The sequence below is a fragment of the Mesocricetus auratus genome, unplaced genomic scaffold (genome assembly GCF_017639785.1).
Source record: "Mesocricetus auratus isolate SY011 unplaced genomic scaffold, BCM_Maur_2.0 Super-Scaffold_100025, whole genome shotgun sequence".
Classification (NCBI taxonomy): Eukaryota; Metazoa; Chordata; class Mammalia; order Rodentia; family Cricetidae; genus Mesocricetus; species Mesocricetus auratus.
In genome coordinates this window covers 21,152,434-21,176,070 of record NW_024429206.1, presented here as the reverse complement: position 1 = coordinate 21,176,070, position 23,637 = coordinate 21,152,434, and the positions used below count along the sequence as shown (strand labels likewise).

Genomic DNA, 23,637 nt, shown 5'->3' with positions numbered 1-23,637 from the left:
AAACCAGGCATTTATTAGATTCAGGGGTTGGGTTCAGAGCACAGCCCGCATCTCTCCAGCTGACTTCCTTCTGGTCCTGAAGGGCTTGCAATCCCAGCACTCAAGACCATTGACACCCCCAGAACCTGGCATTTCCATGTTGGGCACAGAAGAATGGTGACCCCTACATGATAGAAGGGGACCAAGACCAAAGACTAAGAGAGGCCAAGGGCAGGTTCTCAGGCCTGGGGTGCAGGCGGAATCTTTCTCACTGTGTCCCCAGAGGTTTGAGGGGGCTGAGATTCATGGGCAGGGACGGTGGAGGTGGCTCATCAGGTAGAAACCTGACCATCCGAGTTCCACTCCCATGACCCACATAGTAGGGGGGGGAAGGTTTCTCAAAAGTTGTCCTATGACCTCCACTCACATGCACACACATATAATAAATAGAAATATAGATGGTAGATAGACGATAGATAGATAATAGAGATGATAGGAGAGGGGGAGGGAGCGAGAGAGGGGGGGGGCGAGAGAGAGATGAGAAACTGCATAAGGCAGTGTGAAGATCAAGGTGTATCAGAGGACATGGTTCTGCAATTGGTAAGCCCTGATGCCAGAAGACATATCACATTGTGTTCCAGTGCTCCAATCTAGGCTAACCAAAGATATTCTCTCTCTGCTTTGGGCTGAAAACTGGCTAAAGCTATCTCCTAGCCTCCCTGAAGTTATATCTGCAACCTGGAATTCTGATTAGCCTCAAGTGTTAAGTTTTATTTAGCAACTGCATTAGATAAAAATTTCCAAAGCTCAGGTAGCGAAATGAAGCAAGAAGCAGTGATATCCTGGAATCAGCATTTCCAACCCTGAGCTTGGCCACAAGCAGCCCCCTGACTCAGAACAGGAGGGTGGATTCCGCAATGACAGCTCTGTACCACCAGAGGGCTCTCAGCGCGCGGCGTACAAATCCACGGGAGCTATCGGTAGGGGGCGCTCGCCGCCTACAGGCAGTTCCCCAAGCAGGCCAGAGAGACTCGTTGTGTAACCCTCAGATAAGCACCACATCTTTCTAACTTTTATGTTTCGACTGCAAAAAATCCGATCTCAGGACCGTGATTTTCTGAGTCTCTGGGAAGACCTAAGGAGAGTTTTGGATGAAGGCCATCTCAGGAGTAAAAGGAAAGAAAGGAAGAAAAGAAAGGGGAAGAAAGCGGGGAGTGGGGATCCACTCCAGTCACTTAGGCTACTTGGAGGTCTGAGATTGAGGATTCCAAGCTAAAGGCCAGCCTGAGCAATTTATAGTCCCCTACCTCATCCTCCACCCCCGCCGGCTAGGCCTAAGGGTGTGGCTCCGCAGTAAGGGGTTTGCCTAACGTGAACAAGGCCCTGAGTTTGATTTTCCACCTCTGCCAAATAAAACAGAAGCGGGACAGAAGATGCCTCCATCAAAACTCCAACCCTGACATTGAGTGGTGGTGCTCACCTGTCACCCCCGTTATGGTAAAGCATGAGGAACCCTGGCACACATGGGGACAAACACGCCAGGCAGACAGAGCTTAGCTGAGAAATTTTATTGGGAAGGGAGAAGGAAAGAGAAAAGAGGTAAAGAGACACAGAGGGAGGACCGAAGAGAAGAGGGAGACAGGAACAGCCCTGCCTGCCCCGGGAACCCCGGGAAAGAGCAGTAAAGAGAGGAGAGAGAGCAGAAAGGGAGCGAACGTGGGAGGGTCTGTCTTTTAAAGGGGTCCTTCGCACCTGCGTGCAGACATTGCAACCATGGAACCCTGGGCTGACACCCCAGGGGACCCGGCAGGCCAGCAGAATGCCGTAATCCTTACAACCCTGGCATTCGGGCTTGGGGAAGAAGGAAACAGTGAGATCAAGGCCAGCCTGGGCTACATAGGAAGGTCCTGTTTCAAACTACAATAAAATTGCACTCCTGGCAAAGCCCCTTATCGTGAAGATGCAGCGGCGACTCTGGGAGCTCCTTTGTAAGGCTTTCCATTTGTCCCCCTCCCCCATCATTTACCATCTCCCCCCCTCAGTTCTGCACAGCAGGGGCAAACAGATCCAGTCCTGATGCCAGAGAAGCCCCTCTATAGTTTGGTCCCGCCATGGACTCCCTGGCCTTAGTTTTCCCACTAAAATAAAACAAAAAACCAACTCCATTGATTTTTGCATTTTCCCCCCTCTGGCATTTCAAATAGTCAGGGTTCTAACATTCCCCCAGCCCAGACATTAGCAGTGCCAGGGGAGCTTTAAAATATTATGGCCTAGCCACTCCCCCACCCCCCTCCCTGCAGGGCAGAGGTAATTGGTCTGCAGTGAAGCAATGTCTTATAAAAGCTCCCCGGGGTGACTTGAATGCACCCCTCAGTTCAGAACCTCTGGCGTCTGATTCCCCTGCTGGGAGTTCTGCAAGCCAGTGAGTCCCTGTCCAATATATCTCCAGTGTGGAAAAAAACAGGCTGGGATGAATGCCAGGAGCAGGGCATTTGGAGGGGGGCAGTGGGCCAGTCTCCAGTGCACCCCAAAGTAAAGTTTGCATCCACCAGACAGTTGTGGATTGGGTCTTTCTCCCTGAGATTTAGGTTTTTCACTTTGACACTGGCAGGTACAAGAAATCAATCAGCTTGCCGGAGTTAATCCTCTCCTTCCAGCATGTGGCTTCCAGAGTTCAACATCAAGTCACCAAACTTGCCTTACAAGCCCCTCTCTCTGCCCATGAAGCCATCTTGCTAGCCTTTATTTCATTTCTGAGATAGGGTCTCCTATAGCTCAGATTGGCCTCAAACTTGATATGTAGTGGACACTGGCCTTGAACTTCTGATCCTTCTGCACCATGCCTATTTTATGTGGGGCTGGGAATGGAACCCAGGGCTTCTGCAGGGACTCTGCCTGGGGAGCTGGACCCCATAGCATTGATCCTGAGTGTCTATAGTGAGAAGTAGCTGTAAACGTATTCTTGAGTCATTGGATATGTGTGAACGTGCAATTGTCATAAAAACACATAGAAATTTCTCCAGGTTCCCTCAGAACAATGCTGAGGGTCCCACACTCCAGAGAGGAACCAAGGGCCCACTCTGGTCACACTGATCCAGCTAGAGACATTTTTATGGGTTTTGTTATTCTACTTTCTGGGGGTTGTGTGTTTTTAGGTGTGTGTGTGTGTGTGTGTGTGTGTGTGTGTGTGTGTGTGTGTGTGTGTGTGTGTGTGTGTGTGCTTAAACCCCAGGGTAGGAAATTCAACCATCTTTTATTCTAAGAGTCCAGTGAAGAAAGTTCCCTGCAATGATAGATTATTTGACTTTTCATTTCTTAATGATAGACTGCTGGACTTTTCATCTCTTGGGCAATATCGGCTCCACTTTGCGTGGGCTGAGCAGAGAGAGACTTTTCTTGCCAATGGGCCTGGCTTTAAGAGGGACAGCTGACCTTGGAGTATGAGGGACTCAAAACAATCACGCTTGCAGAAGTTGCTGACGTCAGGGCTGTGTCCCAAAATGGCAGAGAAAACACCAAGGGAGTTAAAAAAAAAACCACATGAGATCAGCTTCACTTCAGAGGTCACAGTTCCTGGAACTCATGTAGGAAAACAAAGTTTTGGCGATGAGTGGGTTCACTAACTGGATGAAGGTCACGGTTAGCTACGTGTGTGCTGGCCAGTGGGAGACTGATGCCACAGTGTAGACTGCGTGAGGTATTCAGAGGACTTAAGACGACACTGTACCAGTATCCTCAATTCACAACGAGTTGAGCTTTGTCTTGTCTGAGCCCTGTCCTTGGAACTTACTGAGACAGGTCCTTGCTATGTAGGTCTTGGGATCTTGGGGTTCACTATGTAGCCTCAGTTGGTCCAAGTCTATGGTCCTCCAGCCTGCTTCTCCAAAAATGTATATCCAGCCCTTGGGGTGAAGGGGTGATTTTATGGCTGTTACCAGGGTTGTTGGGGTCAGAGGCCAGGCCAGGCAGCCCTAACAAGCCAGGTTTGACCACTTACCTCAATAGGCCATTTAAACAGACTTGTAAGAATGAAATGCAGAGAATAGACATTTATCCAGAGTCCCACGCTCAGAAGAGGAACAAGGAGGCCCAGTGATACCACCAAGTTCTGGGTCCTGACATAAGATTTAGATTTAAATAGAAGGCAAGAGGGCTGGGTAGATAGATTAATGGGTAAGAGCATTTGCTGCACAAGCATGCATGCACGTGGCCGTGAGTTCAAATCCCTAGCACTCAAGAAACAAAAGCCGGGCATGTTCACACTGGTGCCTATTGCTTACAGGGCTGTGTGGGGAGTACTCTGGGGCTTGCTGGCTGTCAGCTGAGCTCCTAAGTTCAGTGAGAGACTCTGTCTCAAGGGAATAAGGGAGGGAATGGTAGAACAGGACACTAGATATTGTCCTCTGACTTCCAAAGGCATGTACAGGCATTCCTGCATACACAGATGTGCACACACACACACACACACACACACACACACACAAAGAGCTTACAAAGCTAAGCAGTTCTTGGCCAGGTGTGGCCCCTCCCATCGCTGGCCCATCTTTACCGCAGCTCTAGTCTCTCCTGACAATTTTCAGAACAGTGTGAAATATCCTCCTGGGAGACAAGCTCACCCTCTGGCTGACACGAGGCATCAGCCTTTTCCTTCTCCAGCTTGAGATTCCCCGGGGGGGGGAATGCCAATTCCCTGGGGTCCACTGTTTCAATGGTCTGATAACCAAAGGGAGGGCATGTGTCTCTTTAGAATACCCCCTGCCCCACGGGGAGGCTTACCCAGCTCCCTCCTCTGTCTGCCTGGATGCCCTGAGTCTTTGTCTCCACCTTGGTAAGCCTGTGAACACAGGGAGTCTGAGAGCTTCCACAGGCTACATAAGCTCTTGTCTCCAAACAAACAAGTAAGCATAAATCTGGGACCAAGAGGCGTGCCTATTCAATCCCAGAACTGGGGAGACATTCTTGGCTTACATATCAAGTTCAAAGGCTGCCTCAATTACATCAGACCCTGTTTCTGCAAATAGATGAAATAAACAGACTCAAACTGTTCTGGTTGGTTGCAGTTCCTGCTAGTAGCTGCTTCCTCCCCCTCCTCCTGCTTCCAGATCTGCTATGACGTGAAGAGACTCTTCACACACCGCCGCTGTCACGCTAATGTTCCACTCCAACACACAGGGCTGTGCAACCAAAGACCGAGACCTCTGAAACCAAGAGCCAAACAAAACTCTCTCCCTAAAGTTGTCTCTGTCAGGTGTCTTGGTGACACCGACACCAAAGTCGTGAACACAAGGCCCGATTGGCTAGCTCCCTCCCCCTCCTCCATCTTCCCGCATGCGCTCCACTCCCCACGGGGTAATCATGTCTCCCATGGATTCATGTAGCCTCTTCAGGCCATGCCTCTGTATCCTCACATACGTTGATCCTCTGCCTGGTGGTCACTGGGCCTGCCTGTCTTTCCAGGAAAGTTTGACTGTGGGTAATCTGTCATAGTTAGTTCATTTAGTGTGTGTGTGTGTGTGTGTGTGTGTGTGTGTGTGTGTGTGTGTGTGTGGAGGGGGGTGTCACATTCTCACCCTGGTTTATATGTGGTTAGAAGACACACTTACATGAGTTGGTTCTCTCTCCTTTCACGTGTGCATCCTGAGGATTGAACTCAGATCATCAGGCTTGGCAGCAAGGGCCTTAACCCACGGAGTCACCTCGCTGGCCCTCCGCCCTATTACTTGAGACATATCTCTCACTGACCCTGAAGCTCATCAGCTCACCCAGACTACCTGGCCATTGAGCCCCGGGTACACTCCTATCTCCGTCTCCTGAGAGTGCAAATTACAGGCGTGTGCCACTAAGCCCTCTCCTTTTTGTTTTAGGAGCTGGGGATGGCTCAGGTCCTCATGTTTACACAGGCATTTTACTGGCTGAGTCATCTCCCCAGGCCCAAAATTCCCTTAATTGCCATGTCTGCTCCGAAGCCAGGAGACCCATCCCATCTCCTATCGTATGCTCCGCCATCCTCAGCTTATTTTCCGTGGCCAATCATCTCGCTTCAGAGTCCCTCTGCTCAACTGGCTCTGTCACCTTCTCCGTCCGATGCTTCTTAGAGATGTTGAACTGTCACCTATATGGGGCCCCAGGAACAAATCTCAAGACCCACTGAAAATCAGATCATAAATAATGAACCGACTCTCTTGTCAAAAGGAAACAAAAAAAGAACTTTTATTTTTTCTATTGCATAAATAATGGTAAATTAGACTCTTTTTAAATAAGATTATATATTTACAGACAAGTTTGGTTACAGAAAACGTCTGGCACATATATGGCAGTCATTTTCCCTTTATACAGTAAGATAACATGTTAATAATATCGCTTCATTGGATCACTTAAGTTGCATGCCAAGTTCATTTATAGTAATATTTACATTTGATATAAAGATATTTTTTTATTTCACTAACCTGCTGTCTCACCACTTAATAGCAGAAAATCACCAACTCACACTAAATGAAGGAAACAAAACAAAACAAAAGAATGTAAATGAGGTAACATGGGAAACTGAGATGCATGATTGACACCTGACTGGAACATTCTGGAAGGAGAGGCAAGAAGCTCCTGTTTAGAACAGTCTTTACCTGTGCTTCTGAGACACCCAGCATGTAGGGGTTCGAATCCCAGCCATTTACATCTGTGCTTTGAGAATCAGGTTAGGTTAACGGTCTGTTCCCACCCTCTCCGGAGGACCACAGTTCTCCCACATTTGGCAGGACCAGACTTTCAGATTTTGAATGGCTTCCATGAATATGACCTGGGGTTAGTCCTTGGGCAATTAGCTTCTTCCTGAATTCAGAATCTGGGAAGAGAAATCAATCCCCACTCTGAGGAGTCACTGGAGAGCCCCCTAAGGTTTCCTCAGAGTCCCCGATCTATGTGAACTTGGACCAGGGAGCTGAGAGCAAGTCTTTTCAGGGAAGAACACTGGGGTTGCCTGTGAACACTGACTAGATCTCAGGCTGCTTCAAGAATCAGGAACTAGCCAGGGGGGGTGGTGACACACAACTTTAATCCCAGCACTCAGGAGGCAAAGGCAGGCAGATCTCTGTGAGTTCAAGGCCAGCCTGGTCTACAGAGCGAGTTTCAGGACAGCTGTGGGCTACATAGAGGAACCCTGTCTTGGAAAAACAAAAAAGAATCAGGAGCTAGGAGTTTATTATTCCCATTGTTTTGTGAGGTCTCACGCTGCAGCTCAGGCTGACCTTGAACTCACTGTGTAGCCCAGGCTGCTCTAACTTGCCACACTCTTCCTGCCTCTGCCTCTCGTGTTTTGGGACTGCAGGTGTATGCCACTATACCTGGCTCACACAGGCTCTGGGGTAGGCATGAGGAAGAAGGGACAAAGACTTGGGTACCTGGGAGCTGTTCTTCCTCACCCGTGTCTCTTGCTATGGTTGGAGCATTGCTGTGGCAGGCACCTTTGTCCAGCTCCTCTCGCTCCAGCTTCAGAATGCTGCTGGTCCTGCACCCCGGACTCGCCACCCGACACTCGTTAGCGGTGGTGACTTCCTGCCTTCTGTGGAATTATGAATGATTCCAAGCCAGGACCACATCCACTTGAACTGCTCCAGAGTCCAGTGGCCAGGGCGAAAGACGGCAATAATGGGGAAAGCGTGGCTGGATGTGAGTCCTTTATTTGGGGAGTTTCCAGTTAGGCATTCTTAGGCAGACTTGGGGAGTAGCATATTTTGGGAATCAACCTATAGACTCATGAATTTAGACGCCATGTGACCTTTATCCAGGGGACCAAATCTTCATTTTTCAGGCTCTATTTTCATTCCAAGGAGACACAAAAGCTCATCTTGACTCAGCAAGCTTTTGGGCAACGAACAAAAAAAAAAGTCTCTCACCTGTGTGACATGTGACATGTTGACTGGGAACCAGAGGGCGCCAAAAGGAGCACCCAGCTGCCTCTTGGGACTCATGTCACAAAACAAGCTACCACCCATGAACGATGCAACACACAGGACTTCTGAGTCCTCTCTACTGGAGATATCTTTTCCCCCGGCTCCTAGCAGCAAGGATCCTATTTCCGGTGCTCTTCCCAAGTGATAATGCTGTCTCCTTTGGTTTTTCTATTCTGTTTTCAGGCCCCCGTTCACAGGTCTCAGAGTGTCAGGCAAGGCATGCTGGGGTGGGCAGGGGTCAGCATCCACACAGAGTGAGTACTTGCTTCCTATTGGCGTCCACAGAGCTTGTAACTGGGAACACGCTGATAGGCAGTCCCTTGGACATTTCAAAGTAGGCCAGATATACAAGGCCATGTATGTATGTATGTATGTATGTATGTATCCTTTAAAAACTATCTCTGTCAAGTCCAAGGATGGAGCAAACATCCCGGTGAAATCTGCATTCTCTGAATTAGCTGGAAAATTCTAGTCCCTGACTCCTTTCAGTTAGATACCCCCCTCATCGTGTGTGTGTGTGTGTGTGTGTGTGTGTGTGTGTGTGTGTGTGTGTGTGTATGTCCTCACATGTAACTCAGTTCAACTTGTTCTGTAGAAGAGGGCGACCTTGAACTCCTATTCTGAGTTCCTGCACCTCCCAACTTCTGGGATTATAGGTATGCCCACTACCCTTGGTTTCATAAGGACTGGTTTGGAAGCCAAGACATCCCACCTGAGGAAAAGGTTGACCCTATGTCCAGAACATGGGGTGTCCTCAGTAGACAAACTAGCCAAGATAGGTGCTGAGCAAGTAATGTTGAGGTACAGGGGGCTGTTTTGTGCATCGGGGGAAAAATGATTTTTCTTTCCCCTTTGAGTGGGAAGGAATCTCATTCCGTTAGCTCATGCTAGACCAGATCTCTGTATGTAGCCCAGGCTTGCCTAGAACTTAACTATGTAACTCAGACTGGCCTCGAACTTGCTCTACAATCCAGGCAGATGTTAAACTTCAACCCTTCATCCTCAGTTTGTCAAGTTCCAGGAATTACAAGCATGCTTTCCCATATCTGGCTGAATCAAGCATTCTTTGTGGTATTTTTAAATTAGAGCCAATATTAAATATAAACCATTGGCGTTAACACGACGGTAATGCATTTGCAGTGAGCATAGGATCCAAAGAGAAGGCTTAGTTAGCTGGTATGTCTGCCCCCTTCCTCCAAACCAAACTGCATGTGGCAAGGCCACATAGCTGAGAATAGTCCCCTGAGTGTTAGTCAAAGTGCGGGTGGAATGAAGCTAAGCAATTGTGACATTTACATGATCATGGGGATAGGGACTGGATGAGGTGGCCTAGCTTCTCCTCTATTCTGTCCTGACTATAAATAATTCAAGTTAAAAACTCTAATGACTGCATAGCTCTTCTATTTCGAATGAATTCTCTCCTCGTGGAGGAGGGGAGCCAGGGAATCAATGTGGACGGAAGGAATACGGTTGTGAGTTCTGGACTCGCAGACTAGTAGGGCATCCTGGAAGAGGCCAGTGGAAAAAACAACACTCGTCTAAAGTTGTTTGGGGGGATGGATGCTTCCCAGGTCATAGAAACAGTATGCGTCAAAGTCTAGAAGATCCATCGGAGCGCATCAGTACCGTTATCATAGAATCATATAAAAATAAGGACCCTTTGCACAAGAAGGTTCCAGACTCTCTGCATATCTTAGGTAACAGGGTAGATAGGGTAGTTGTGGACCTTTAGTGATAGAGTGTAGGGACATGACCTAATATGCTTTGAGGTACAAAACTTAGCACTTTCATCAAGGGCATACAAGGAAACAGTTCCACATACAACAGGCAACCAGACACAGCCTAGTCAACCCAACCCAGGAAGTACCAGTCACCTCTTCATCTTCTGATGATGATTTCATAGGCTCCTGTGGACACCACCAGTCTTAGATCCAAAATCAACGTATACAACACTCTTCAATTTATGACCTGAGTCTGGACTTGAGCCCATTGGAAGAGACTGCAATAAAAGCCAGGCATTTCTCTCCCTGCTCCTAGGTTTTCCAATCACTTCTGAGAGTCCATCGACTGGGACTGGGAGGTCTGGGACTAATGGCTGGGGGGCAGGAGGGATGCTCTCCTCAACGCCGGCTGCCATTCTGTTTTTGATCCCATTCTTTCAGATACTAGACCACTTGTCATGTAAACTTTGAGATAGGAGCAGGTATGGAAGATGCCTAGATGTCCTGGTCTCTGCATATCCAAGTCACCCAAAACTTCCTGCAATCACTGAGCTTGCACAAGAACGCTTGAGAACCGCAAGTGCACCTCAGTTCCTATTTCTAGCTCCCAGAAAGGAAAGTCTCAACAAACAAGCAAACGCCTTTAAAGACGGCAAGCTTAAAGTGTGTTTTTGCCTGCCAAATGATAGGGTGGTCTTATTCCTCCCATGTGTAGAGAGTCTTGTTCAGGGGAGTGGGATAAAGGATAGAGGTGAGGAGGCTACCCACACAGGGCTTAACTCCTTTTCTCCTGAGTTGGGGGAAGAGCAAGTTCAAATACAATAGGAAAAGGCAAGGAAGCCATGCATATTCTCAGAGGTTAATTCCCCATCTCAGCAGGAGATGGGTTCTGGGGGTCATAGTGCAGGCGGGTAGGACCTAGAGTGCTCTTTAAGAAAGTGTTCCCTGTGTTTGTACCTTGGCAAACTCAGGGTGGATGCAATGTTTCCATGGCAACCTCTTATAGAGGTCACATGGAACTTGCACACATTCTGGAAGCCATTGGTAACAGTTCCATGGTGGAGTCCCATCTGGGATTCCATCTACATCCGGGACAGTGAGGGGACAGCTTGTTTGAAGGTTACAGGGTCCAGAGTCAGCTTGTCTTTCTGTCCCAGGTCAAATGCTGTCCTAGTGTCTGTCATTCGTGGAGGGCTGTGGGCGTGGAGCTGGGCTGGTAGCAAGAATGAGCCGGTCGCCGAGTCACCTCATGGCTGGGCAGCCTCTGTCACTGACAAGGCAGCAAAGACTGAGGCCCCTGCCTCTCCTACAGAGGGCACGTCAGCTGCACATGGAGGGCTTCCCTTGAGCATGGGAGGCAGAACTTTCTGGAACCATCAGCCAACCAGCTCCTCCTCAGTTACTGTCATGAGGATGTTGGATGGCCATGAACCTCAGGATAGCATTTGTGTGAGCTGGGAGTGGGGCTGTATGGGAAGAAGCCCAACACCCTAAATACATCAAAGACAAATAATACAAGCAAACCAGCTAGAGGGCAGGCCACCTAAGCACACTCTCAGCCCCTTGCGTCTAAGGGACATCCCTAGACCTGGTTTCCTTCACTGCTGCATTCAGCTGCTGGGTGCCTCAGACGAGGAGACTGCTCGGGGGCTAACTTCTGGGCCATCGGAGGGAATCTGCTGGTTTGTTTCCTGTTGTCCCTTCTGCACAATTGGGAGGGATGCAGGAGGTTTCTGTTCTTTTCCCTTTCTTTCTTTTTTTAAGGGAGGGGACGCTCATGCCCTTGTAGGAAGCAGGCTTTTTATCACATCTCTGCTGAAGGAATCTAGACTCTTCGTCTTTGGGGACCGGCCTCCTTCAGTATGGGACAGGTGGTACAGGAAAGCAACATTTGAAGAAATCTTGATGCTCCACCTTGGTAGCTCAGCTCGGCTGCGGCACGGCATCGGCCCCCTTCGGGTCCTTAGAGTCCTACACTTCCAGAAGCATTCACCTGGTTTGTGCTCCCAGGGGGATGCAGTTTGGAGGTCCAAGCGTCAGCAAGTGATAGGGAAGCATGCTGCTGCCAGCTAGGCTTGCTTTCCTGCCCGCATCGGCAGAGAGAGGGCAACTGCCCCAGGAAGGATCTAAGGGGGGTGGGAAGTTGTGCAGTGTATTAATATTCTGTGTGTCTACCTGCTCTAGTTCAGGAGTCTGGTCCTAAGGGGACCATGGTGACTCAGCCTAGGGAAGTAACAGAGAGGGCGGGTTTGCAGAGGGCACCTTAAGAAAGGAAGCAGGCTGCTGCCTGGATGTGCCAGACCCCAGGCAGTTTGATGAAGTGACTCTGTGCCCCCTCGGGCTCTTGGGACCTCCGACTTGCTCTCTTTTCCCTATGCTATGGCTCAAACCTAGTTTGACTTGTGCTCTTGGTGAATATTCACACGCTAAAATATCTGCAGCTGCCCTCCACACTACCGCACAGAGTGCTTGTAGAGGTGAGCTAAAGGAAGACCCTATAAGGAGACCTTGCATGATACAAGTCTAAGGCGGCAGTAACGGGGGGGGGGGGGGGGGGGATATGCATCGCACCAAAAAGACCCTACTCGGCTGCATGGAGAGACAGAGAGCAAAGCTGCTGGCGCCTCAATGTGGCTGGAGGATAGTCAGGGAGCTCCTGGCTGAGATCTGAGGAAGAAGGAGCGGGACAATTCCACTACAAAAATAACGACTTGGGCTCAGAAAAAAATGCAAAGGGAATTAGCACATCTACAGAAGACAGGCAATCTGACCACTCGCGCTTGAGTTCATAGTGAATCTAGGGAAACTCAAAGAAATGAGAGCCTTGGCCTGCTACTAAAGACAGACCCAGACATTGAGCTCTCCACCCCAACAGAAGAGTCCTGTGATCAGGACTTAAGTCTCCCTGTTCTATCAGCCACGCCCATTAACATCTCTCCCTTTTGAATGAGTCACTGGCACAATCTGTCATGAGCTACTAAGCAAAATACAGCAACTGGATCCCAAAGCCTTTCTGTTCCAGGTTCTAAGTCGCTTTCTCTTAGCCGAGGAAAGACTCACTAATAAAGTCCGAGATGAGGCACACCAACCCTAACTCACAGATGTTGTCTAGTATGGCGACTGGGAGGGGCTCTCTTATTTCGGTTGCATCCTCGCCCACCAGGCTCAATCCTTCCCCTGCCCCAGTGGCTTCACCCTCTGCTCCCAAGAAGCAGGGATGGATGTGAGCTAGAGGACCAGTTCCTATCCAAAGTTAACGATCAGGGAAGAATAGCATCAAATGCGGAGAAGTCTCTTGTCTGTCTGTGCATCTGGGCTATAGACACCCAGATTATGATTTTTGTTTTCTCTAACGGTGGTACAGGCAAGAAAGCTGGGAGCCAGGCTCTCTGCAGATTCCAAGATGCTGGTGCGGGATGGACTTCAGAAACCGAAAGCCACGTGCCATGGAAACCAACCGAGAGCGCCCCAGCTCTACCCACAGGAGTCCTGTAGAAAAGGCAATAAGAACAGCAGGGACTGCAAGGAGCTGAGCCCTGCTTAATGGCTTTCCCCCTCATGCCTTGGGGGGAGGGGTCTCCACTGGGTAGAGGAAGGAAGCCAGGGTGAGATGAAAATTCCCCTTTTCTATAGCAACCCAGAGGTCGGCCTCAGCAGGGAGTCTCTGTGGGTCCCCAGGTTGAAAGAATCGGGCATGGAGGGAGGTGAGTGTTGTTCACACCTGTCTTTTCTTTCTTGCTCTCTGATGCCACCACGATACCTGGATGGCTACTGGAAGTCCAAGACGAAAAGAAAACAGTTTGTTTTTTTTCCTCCTTCGGAGTTGCTACTGGCGATTGAAGCAATAATTGAGAACTCCCGGGTATTTATTGCATTGGGAAACAAAACCATGAAAGCATTGAAGACAGCCCTTTAGTGTCCCTGCCAAGGAGATGGAGTTGATCCGTGACCCCGGTTGCAATGCAAACTTGAGTTCTTTACTAAACTGTACCAACTCCTGCATCCATCCATAGGTCCAGATCTCCCGTGTGGAGGAACAGAGTCTGCCCGCGGGGAATGCACATGCGCGGTGAGCTGGCAACGCGGTGTGGCTGGTGCGAGGCTGCTACTCCATGCCGCTCCGCAGGATCTGGTTGGCTGCGATCAGCATGACGCTTATGATGAAGGCCATGGCGAAGGCGCATATGAGGCTCTTGCGGACACAGGTCTGCCGATTCTGTTTCTGTGAATGAACTGGGGTCAGGGTGGGGAGGAGAGAGAACAGAGAGATCTTGAGACAGGTTATATGTTTTCTATACATCACAGGCACTGGTCTAACCAACTCAGATGTTCAGACGTCTAGATAGAATATAGCTACAGAGAGTTTCAGAGACAAAAATGTGTAACATTACAGAAGGAATTTCATAAAAGACACCACCCATTGTCGGCCCTTTTCTGTAACCAATACTAATAAAATAAGGTTTGAAAGCTACCCCACATATTGTATGTGTGTGTATCTTTCTTTTCTTTTCTTTTTTTTTTTTTTTTTTTTTTTTTTGGTTTTTCAGATAGGGCATCTCTGTGGCTTTTGGAGCCTGTCCTGGAACTAGCTCTGTAGACCAGGCTGGTCTCACACTCACAGAGATCCGCCTGCCTCTGCCTCCCAAGAGCTGGGATTAAAGGTGTGCGCCACGACCGCCTGGCATGTTTCTTGTTTGTACTTGTGCACATGGCCATGAAGGCTAGAGAATACCCTCAGGTGTCATTCCTTGGACACTCTCTGCCTTGTTTCTTGAGACAGACTCTTACCAGATGGGAACTTGCCTAGTAGTCTGGGTTGGCTGTGCAGTGAGCCCCAGGGATCCACCTGCCTCTTCCTCCCCCAGAGTACTGGGATTACAAGCCCACACCACCGTGTCTTTGTGAAAATCAGGTTCTCCCACTTGCAAGGCAAGCACGTTACCAAACTGAGCCGGCTCCCCAGTGTTCTTTTGGAGAATCAATTACCTCTCAATAGTGCTACCAGTTGGGGACCAAGTCTTCAACACAGGAGCATCACAAGACACCTCACATCTAAACAGGACATGGTGGGGGACTGATACAAGAGGGGTTGTCTACTTATTATGGAGTGACTGAATCAGGTCTCTGGGAGGGAGTCTGTGAATCCACATCTTAATAAGCACTTCTGGGGACCAGGCAATGTTCATTTGATTTGATAGGCCTGGGTAGAGGTTGAATTGCCAAAGACAAAACCTGTGTGTATGAGTGTGTGTGTGTGTGTGTGTGTGTGTGTGTGTGTGTGTGTGGTGTGGTGTTTATGCTCAGGGTATTGGTATGGTCATACCTTGTTTGTACTCTAACACATAAAGCTTGTATGACGATCAGAGGGCAGCTAGCCACTAGTTAACCATAGAGGTCTGGAGGTCTGTCCAGACAGTCAGGAAGTGATATGACTGGGCAGAGATAAGAATATAAGGTGGGAGGAGACAGGAGCTCCTCCTCAGCTGAGAAGTTGGCAAGGTAAGGTGTGGCTGTGACTTGTTCCTTTGTCTCTCTGATCTTTAAACATTTACCCCTATATCTGACTCTGGGTTTTTATTATTAAGACCAATTAGAACTCGTGCTACGCCATCTTTCAAATTCAGCCATTAAAGAAGATTGGGGACTTGGGATAAGACTTGGTCAGGAAAGTGTTTGCTCTGCAAGTATGAGGACCTGAGTTCGAGCCCCCAGCACCCACATTAAAAAAAAAAAGTTGGTCATGATGGCAAACACAGCTAGAGAGGGAGAGACAGGTAGGTCGTGGGGCCCACTGGCCAGCCAGGGCAGCATACTTGGTGAGCTCCAAACCAGCCAGGTGGACGGCGCCCTGAGAACGATATCTGAGGTTGGCCTGTAGCCTCCATGTTCTTGCTCACCCACGCTGCACACACATACATGTGCACCGTGAAGAGCTGCAAAGCCAGCTGTGGTGCTGTATCCCGGCAATGCCAGGTACTCCAGGGCAGGCAGAGGAACTGTCAGTTTGAGGCACGATTTGGTTACATGATAAGACTCTGTCTCAAAACAACAAAGCATTAAAAAACAAAACCACAACAAAACAAACAAACACACACCCACAACAAACACCTAAACCCCACAAGGAAACAAGGCTGCGAAGAAGGCTCATGGGGAAGGGAGCCTGCCATCTGGTCTGTCCACTAGAGTTTGCTCCTTGAGACCCACATGGCAGAAGGGTGAAAACTAACTCCTGAAAGCTGGGCCCTGAGTGCCACAAAGGCACCCCCCCACACACACACACCACTAACACAATAAATAAGTAAATACATAATGTTTAAATGAAACAGACAGAAGACTGGAAGAAGGAATGGGCCAGCTACGCCTCTTAAGACCATGAAGCGGCCCCAGCATCTCCGGCCGCATAGGGACTCCCCCTGTAGGAATAAGGGACTAAGAAGTAGGAACCAGGCCATGTTTTCAAAGGCAAGATGAGCTTTCCCTGGGAGGAAGGGCCCAAGGGCTTGTCAAGGATCTCTGAAAATTACTGTCAAGCCAGATTCACTGTGCCCCCAGCCGCTGCTCTGGCTCCCTCTCCAATTCACCAGAATTCTTCTTTCCCAGAATCTCCTAAGTCTCCTCTTGTTATTGCTAATCCTCCTGGATCCACCAGGCTCGGGCTTCCCCTGGGTGATTTAGGAGTATTTTTGTGGTTCGATTCTCCACTTACTGATTAACTCTGGGTTTTAAGTTCTTAGCTGGAGGAGGCAGTTTTGTTTGGTGTGGAGATGGGCTTCTTCTAGGAGTGGGCACATGGAAGAAAAAAAAAGATGCCAGCTCCCAGAGAGGGCAAAGGAGATGGTGTTTAAGAAGAAAAGGATGGGATCGGGGATGGGACTCAGCTGGTAGAGAGCTTGCCTAGCATGCGGAGGCCCTGGGCTCCAGCCCCAGTGTGGTGGTGCACACTTGTAAACTCAGCACCCAGGAGGTGCAGACAGGAGGATCGGACGTTCAAGGTCACCGTTGGCTACAAAGCAAGGCTCCATCTACACAGAAAATGAACCAAAAAAAAAAAAAAAAAAAAAAAGGAAATGTGTTTGTGGCTTGTTGAGAACCAGCTAATGTATTCTGAGCCTGTGCCTATGTAGAAATTCTCCTGTCACACTCCTTCCTCAGACACGGCTGAAATCTGCCACAGAAAATGCTGCGGCTGGACCCAGGCGGAAAGCATTCATAAAAACCTTTCTTTTTGAAGGGTACTCAGGAAGCAAGGTAACGGATGACAGGCTTTTATCCCCTGTGTTAAGGTGTGGCTATGAAGTGTCTCCTATACCCTGGTGTGTGTGAACACCCCTGCTGGTGGTGGTGTTTGGGGAACCTTCAGGAGATGGGACTGAGTCACTGGGGGGGGTGTGTGGAATCGAAGTGACACAGAGCCACACTTCCTGTCATGGGTCCTGTTTCCTGATCCTGGCCTACCTAAGCAAGGTCCTTCCTGTATCCAATGATGAGCTGCCTCCATTCCACGCCCCCCCCTTCTGACAGACTGAATTAAACCATGAGACCCCATAAATCTTCCCTGTGAGGATTCAGTCACACAGATGAGAAAGCAGCGTCCTGGCTTCCACTTTGATCTTAGAATCCTTCAAAGCCTGGGGAAGGGAGAGATAAGATGCGCCTGAGAATCCACACAGGCGCGTCCGACCGTGTGACATTGTGAAACAATGCTGTCACCTATAAAGTTCACGCTGCTAGACAGCTGTGCTACTCTGCTGTTGGGTTGGTTTTTTTTTGTTTAAATCACACACCACACCCTAACCCCTACCCCCCACCAAACAATACAATGTTTTAACTAATTTTAGAGTTTTGTGTTGGGCATGCAAGCCGGGCATGCCAAAGCTAGAACAATGTCCTAGAAGCCAAGGAGACCTTCTAGAACATTCTGAGGCCAGAGTAACTTGGAAACCAATCTGAACTGAAGCCTGTAAATCCAACTTGGTACTGGGTGGGAGATCGTTTTGCAGTGAATCCGGAAGTTACCAGAGAGCAGGAATTGTATGGTAGAGCAAAAATATAATGTCTTTTGTGGCTGAACCTAACATTCAATTTCCTTGGGCCTCGATTTCCTTATCTGTAAAATGGGGAATTAATAAGTCACCTCGGGAAGAGATCTAAAGACAGAGGACTCAAGAATATTTCTTGCGCCCAAGTCATGCTGACTCTCCCTTTAAAACACCCAAGTTTGCTTATTGATTTCATATGTGTGGGCGTCGGTGCGTGTGCAAGTGTGTGAACAGCCACCTTGGGGCCTTTCCCTCAGGTGCCACCCACCTTCTTGTGGAGGCGGGGACTTGTCATTTAGCCCCCGTGCTCCAGGGTCTGCAGCGTGGGGACTACAGGTACAGGCCACCATGTCCTTCTTATTTCATGTGGGCTCTGGGGATGGAATTTAGGTCCTTACTCTTGCAAGGCAGATACTGTATAGACTGAGCCATCTCTCCCTGGCCCTAGAACTCACGTCGAGTTACTGGACATCCCTCTGTGAGTTGGCTATTGTGTTTATGTGTGTGGTGTACTCAGACTTGGATCTCACGCGGGCTGGGTGTGGTGTCTTTAGACGGATGCAGGGCCTCTAGTGTGAAACAGCGAAGGCCAATGGCATTTGACAAGTAACAGAGACAGGATTAGAACCCAGGGCTTGCCCCGCCTTGCAAGTTCAAAACCTTTGCATACACTCTCCCTGACCCCCTGCTTGGTGATGGTTAGCAGGTATCAAACACTTAGTGTGGCTGGTAGGAGCCTGAGCCAGGACCAGATGCATTTTTCTTGCTCCTGCCTTAAGGCCTGTCACTGGCAATATTTGCATTGCATTACATTGCATCAAATAAACATTACTGATTCTTAGTGAATATTCCTTTCTTTTTGAGTCCTGGGTGTGGGAACACCAGACCTTGAGCAGAGACCCACTTCCCCTTCTGCCTGGGAGTAGGCAGCTGTAAGACAATGTTTACTAAAAACAATACAATGCCTGGGGGCATTAAGTTCCTGGAAAAGGCCTGCCCACAGAAACCACCCTGACCTCGACCTTGTCCAAAGACTAACCACCTCTTCTGCCACGCTCAGATCAGTTTCTGGGGTCAGAGAGAACCAGCCAGGGTAGAGAGGAGAGCAGAAGCTTCTCTGGTGGGAGCCTTTCTTGGGAAGTTTTCTTGAACCTTTTTGGGGCCTGCTTAAAGTTTTCTTTACATCGTTGAACAAGTCTCTGTGTTGTCAATCCCCGACACCCTCCGCAAGTTCTCGGACACAGGCCGCGCAGCAGACGCGACACCTGGGCATTGAACCTAGCGCCTTGGGTATGTTGGGGAAGTGCACTACCACTGAGCTACAGTGCCACCCCTGTTTCTTTTATTTTTTTTCCTTATTATTGTTGTTTTGAAGACAGTGTCTTATTGTGTAGCCCAGGATGCCCTTCAGCTTGCAGCAGCTGAGGGCAGAGGCTACCTCAGCCTCACAGACTGTCAGGAATTTAGGCATGAGACACCATGGCATGTTTATTGATTTACTTAAAGATTCATTTATTTTTTTATTTATGTGTTTGCTTGTGTATGCCATATGGTTGTGGGTTCCCAAGGAGGCCAGAAGAAGACACCAGATCTCCTAGAGCTGGAGTTACAGGAAGTTGTGAGCCACTCAGTGTGGGTGCTGGGAACTGAACTCAGGTCCTTTGCAAGAGCAGCATGCACTCTTAATCACTGAGCCATCTCCCCAGTCCTTTAAATCTGTACTTATTAAACTTGCTATGTCCCCAGGAGGCTTTAAACTCACTATGCCTTTCCATCTGGCACTTAGGAGCTCTGAGAAAGTCTACACTCTGAACCTCAGTTTCCCTCTCTGGAAAAGGAGCTAGCAATAGGAGCTCTAGGCACTGAAAGAATTAATCCAGAAGCTGGGGACACAGTTCATTTCATTAAGTGCTTGTCACACAAGCATGAAGACCTGGATTGAATCACCAGAACCTATGTGAAAAGCTGGGCGTGGTGGCACCTGAACTCCAGGTTCACGTGCCTGAACTTGGGGGAGGCAGAGGCAGGTGGATCTCCGTGAGTTCAAAGAACAGCCAGGACGACAGAGACAAACCCTGTCTCGAAAAACCAACATAAATAAATAAAATAAAACATAATGAAGCAAAAACAAACCACTACAGAGATTAATGAGCCGTCCCCACTGAAAGCTATGTGCCCCATCATAAATTGCTAGAGAAACACCAGCCTGCCTGCTTGTCTCCCCTGGGGCTGGGGGAAATGCCTGCTTGTTTATTCTCCCATTGGCAGCAGCTTCCAGTGCAGACCTGAGTGTTGGCAAGCCCCTTCTGCGCTTCCTACCCCCCATCAGCTCCTCCTAGGCTCACCTTTCCTGAGTCCTGCTTAGTACGCTGCACCACTCTCTGCAGCCTTCCCAAGGCTGGCTGCCATCCCAGGAGTCACAGCCTCCAGCTGCCCCACTCAGCTGGAGACAACACATCTCACTCCCAATCCCTTCTTGCTGACTTCCCTCCACCCCTCCCCATCTTCTCTTCTCCTTTTCCCCTTTCTTGTCCTCTCCCTCCCTTTCTTCCCTTCCTTCTCTCCCTTTTCCTCTCCCCCTCCCCTGCCCCGCCCTACCTTCCCCTCCCTTCTCCCATTTTCCTGTGGTGCTGGGCCACAGAAATGGGGGGGGCCACACACACATCTCAAACACACTTAAAATCAGCTCCCTCCTTGATTTTAATAACCCGGCTCTTAGTATCTATTTATTGTTAATCTAGCTACACAGAGCACGTGTCAAAAATGACACCCTTCTGAAGTTGTGTAACCATCACTGATGTATAACACAGAAACATCTCCATGACCAGAAGAAGAAATCCAGTACTCATTAACATCATTTAGCATTCTCCTCTGTCCCCAGCCCCAGGCAACCGCTGACCTTTCTAGTCCTATGGATTTGCATGGATAAAATTGCAGGATGTGGGACTCTCTCTTATGTCTTCTATTCACTTTGCACAAAGGAGGTTTGTTAGTGTTGTGGGTTGCATCAGCATTTCATTTTTTTAAATTTTTGAGACAGGGTCTCATATAGCCCAGGTTGGTCTTGTACTCACCATGCAGCCAAGGTTAACCACTCCTGATCCTTGTGAGGTCTGGCACTACAGGCATGTATCTCCATGCTTGGCATCATCTCAATTCTTTCTACTGATTAATAATATGACATAATACATTTTGTTTATAAGTTCATTACTTAGGGGCATTTAGATGGTTTTCATTTTTTTGTCTACTATGAACATTTGTATACATGGGTTTTTTGTGTGTGCTTGTGTGTGTATGTGTGTGCAGATGTACATGTGTGTGTATGCTTTCAGGTTGAGGGCATGTGCATATGTGCTCACAGGCACATGGAAACTCCAAGTCAACATTGATCTCTTGGGAAGTACTTTATCTACAGAACCATCTCCTCAACCCTCATGGACATATTTTGGGATAGCCATGCCTTCTGAGTCCCCTTGGCTACACACTTAAGAGTCCAACGGCTGTTCTATCTACCAATCTCATGTTTAATCTTGGAGGAGTTGGTTCTGTCAGAGATCATACTATTATAGATTGTTTTTATGTCCACCTTCTCATTATATTTCAAGTATTCTTTTTAGTAATTGACATAGCAGATGAGAAATTGGGGTGCAGGAGGCTGATGCACAATGTACTATTAGAGCCTCCATCTTCTTATCCCCGCCCCACCCCCAAACTTGTTAACCAACCCTATAAACCAACTGACCCTGTCTGCTGGCAGGACCTGGGTTTGTCAGGGTTTGCTTTAGTGACAGACTATCTTTGCACTTCTTATTTTAACACCAATTCACACAGCTCCATTTGGCAAATGGCAGTGGGGTGGCTCTGGGGATTCTCTCTAGGAGAGAGTAGTCTGTGTAGACTTTGACACTGGCTGGCTGGGCTACTACGGATCTAATGAGTTTGTGATCCCTTGCTCCGGTGTGGATGTTGGCAACTGGGGTGCTTGTCTGTAGAGCTGATGGCTGGGAAGCGAGGTGAGCTACAGATCTTCCACCCTAGCATTTCCAGTAGGAATTCTGAGTTTCAGGAATGGGTAAATGAAGTAGGTGAAACCAATTCCAGCTCTTGAGATTCTTGGGATAAGAGGGAGCCAACCAGTTTGGAAGTTGTAATTGCTTTCAAATCCTTTAGGTTGGAGATGTTATGAATCTCCTGTGGTTTGAGTGTAAGATGTCCCTCACAGGCTCATGTGTTTGAACATGTGGTCCCTGGCAGGCGGTGCTATTTCAATTTGGGAGAGATTGTGGAGCCTTTAGGAGGTGGAGTCTCAGAGGAGGAAGTGGGTACTGGTGGGAGGGGACTTGAGGCTTTAAAGTCACGCCCACTTCCTGTCCATGCTCCTCTTCTTGGTCTGTCAAGATGTGAGGTGTCTCAGACACAGGCTCCTACTAATGTGAACCCCATCATGCCTTCCCCACCCTGCTGAACCATGCCTCTTCAAACTGTGAGATAAAATAAGACCTTCTCCACCAAGCTGTTTCTTCTCAAGTGTTTGATCATAGTGCTCAGCTAAGTAATACCGAGTCTTTGAAATTGGCTCTTGACACAGCCTAAAATGGGACAGACTGAAAGGGAATTTTCTTTTCTTCTAAGAAAATTATTTTTACTTATGCACCCAGGTATATGCACATACATGCTGGATGTCAGATCTCCTGCAGTTGGAGTTACAAGTGGTTGTGAGCTGCCCCCAAACTCAAGAGCAATATGTGCCCTTAACCACTGAGCCATCTCTCTAGCTCTTCTTTTTCCAGTAAGGATTTAGAGTGTGTGTGTGTGTGTGTGTGTGTGTGTGTGTGTGTGTGTGTGTGTATGCCTTGGCATACAGAGGTCAGAGGAGGGCATCTGATCCCTCAGAGCTGAAGCCCCAGGTATGCATATGAAGTCCAACTTGTTGCTTTGGTCCTGGGACCTAAACTCCAGTCCTCATGATCCTGCAACAAGCACTCTTACCCACTGAGAACACAGAACTATGCTTTAATGATATTAGGTAGCATCACCAGGTGAGACCTGCAGGTAGTGACAGAGTATAGAGCTGTAGGGAGTGGAATGAAGTTGGTGTTTTATGTTGCTTTTGTGGAGAACAACCTCTACTTGTACAATTAGAAGCTGGTTCACTTTGTACCACAAAACCTCACTCTCTTCCTCTTGGCTTTGCTGTGCCTTACTTCTGAGGGTCCTACTCTGGGCTCGTGGTGTACAAGTCAGGCATGGTGTTGACCTTCCAAGTGTCCTTCCCTTCCTTTTGATAATATCATGCACTTTCTGTGTCTGGGATCTGTGCTGCTCCATGTAATGAGACTCTCAACTCAAGACTTCACCTTCTACCCCATCATAAGCCAGAAGGACCAAGAATGGCATACACAGCTCTTGGTTTGTCTGGGGTGGACATGGGAGCCAAACAGATTAGAGAAGGGGCCCTTTTGCAGATGAGGATGAGTCCTGGGAGGGGATACCCTGTTATCTTCTGAGCTTGGCCTAGAACGAAGCCAATAGAGAGGAAGAAGAGGAAGATAGAGTGACAGTAAAGGAGAAGACAAAGACAGGGAAGGAGGAATGGAGGAGGGAGAGGGGGAGGGGGAGGAGAAGGAGAGAGGAGAAGGAGAGAGAAAAAAGGAGGGAAAAAGAAGATGGATAATGAGGAGAGGAAAGATAAGGGAGAGGAGGAGAAGGAGGGGAAGAAGGGCAGGAGGAAGAGGAATTGTTTTGCATATCTATCAAAAACAATTCTCTGGGTTTTAGGTGTCTTAGACTCTCAACTGCTCCTTGAAGAATTTTCTACGCGGTTTTTGTAGAAAACCTAGTGGGTCCCCCAAACAGAATAAAAATTCCTTAATTTCCAACTGAGGCCCCAGGTCTATTTTCAAATGCTGCCCTCTAGCTTTCCACAGACTACCAGCCTCGGATCCACATTTA

General features: G+C 48.5%; 1 protein-coding gene across 9 annotated transcripts in view; it reads right to left on the bottom strand.

Moving 5' to 3' along the window:
* Positions 1–6,164: 6,164 nt before the first annotated feature.
* Caln1 (calneuron 1) overlaps positions 6,165–23,637 on the bottom strand; it is a 474,698-nt gene continuing 457,225 nt past the window's right edge. For all 9 annotated transcript variants that reach the window (XM_040731664.1, XM_040731663.1, XM_040731669.1 and 6 more), the window contains one exon: positions 6,165–13,879. In XM_040731664.1, the coding sequence (XP_040587598.1) occupies positions 13,752–13,879 (128 nt within the window). In that variant the 3' untranslated portion in view covers positions 6,165–13,751. The remainder of the gene's footprint in view (positions 13,880–23,637) is intronic.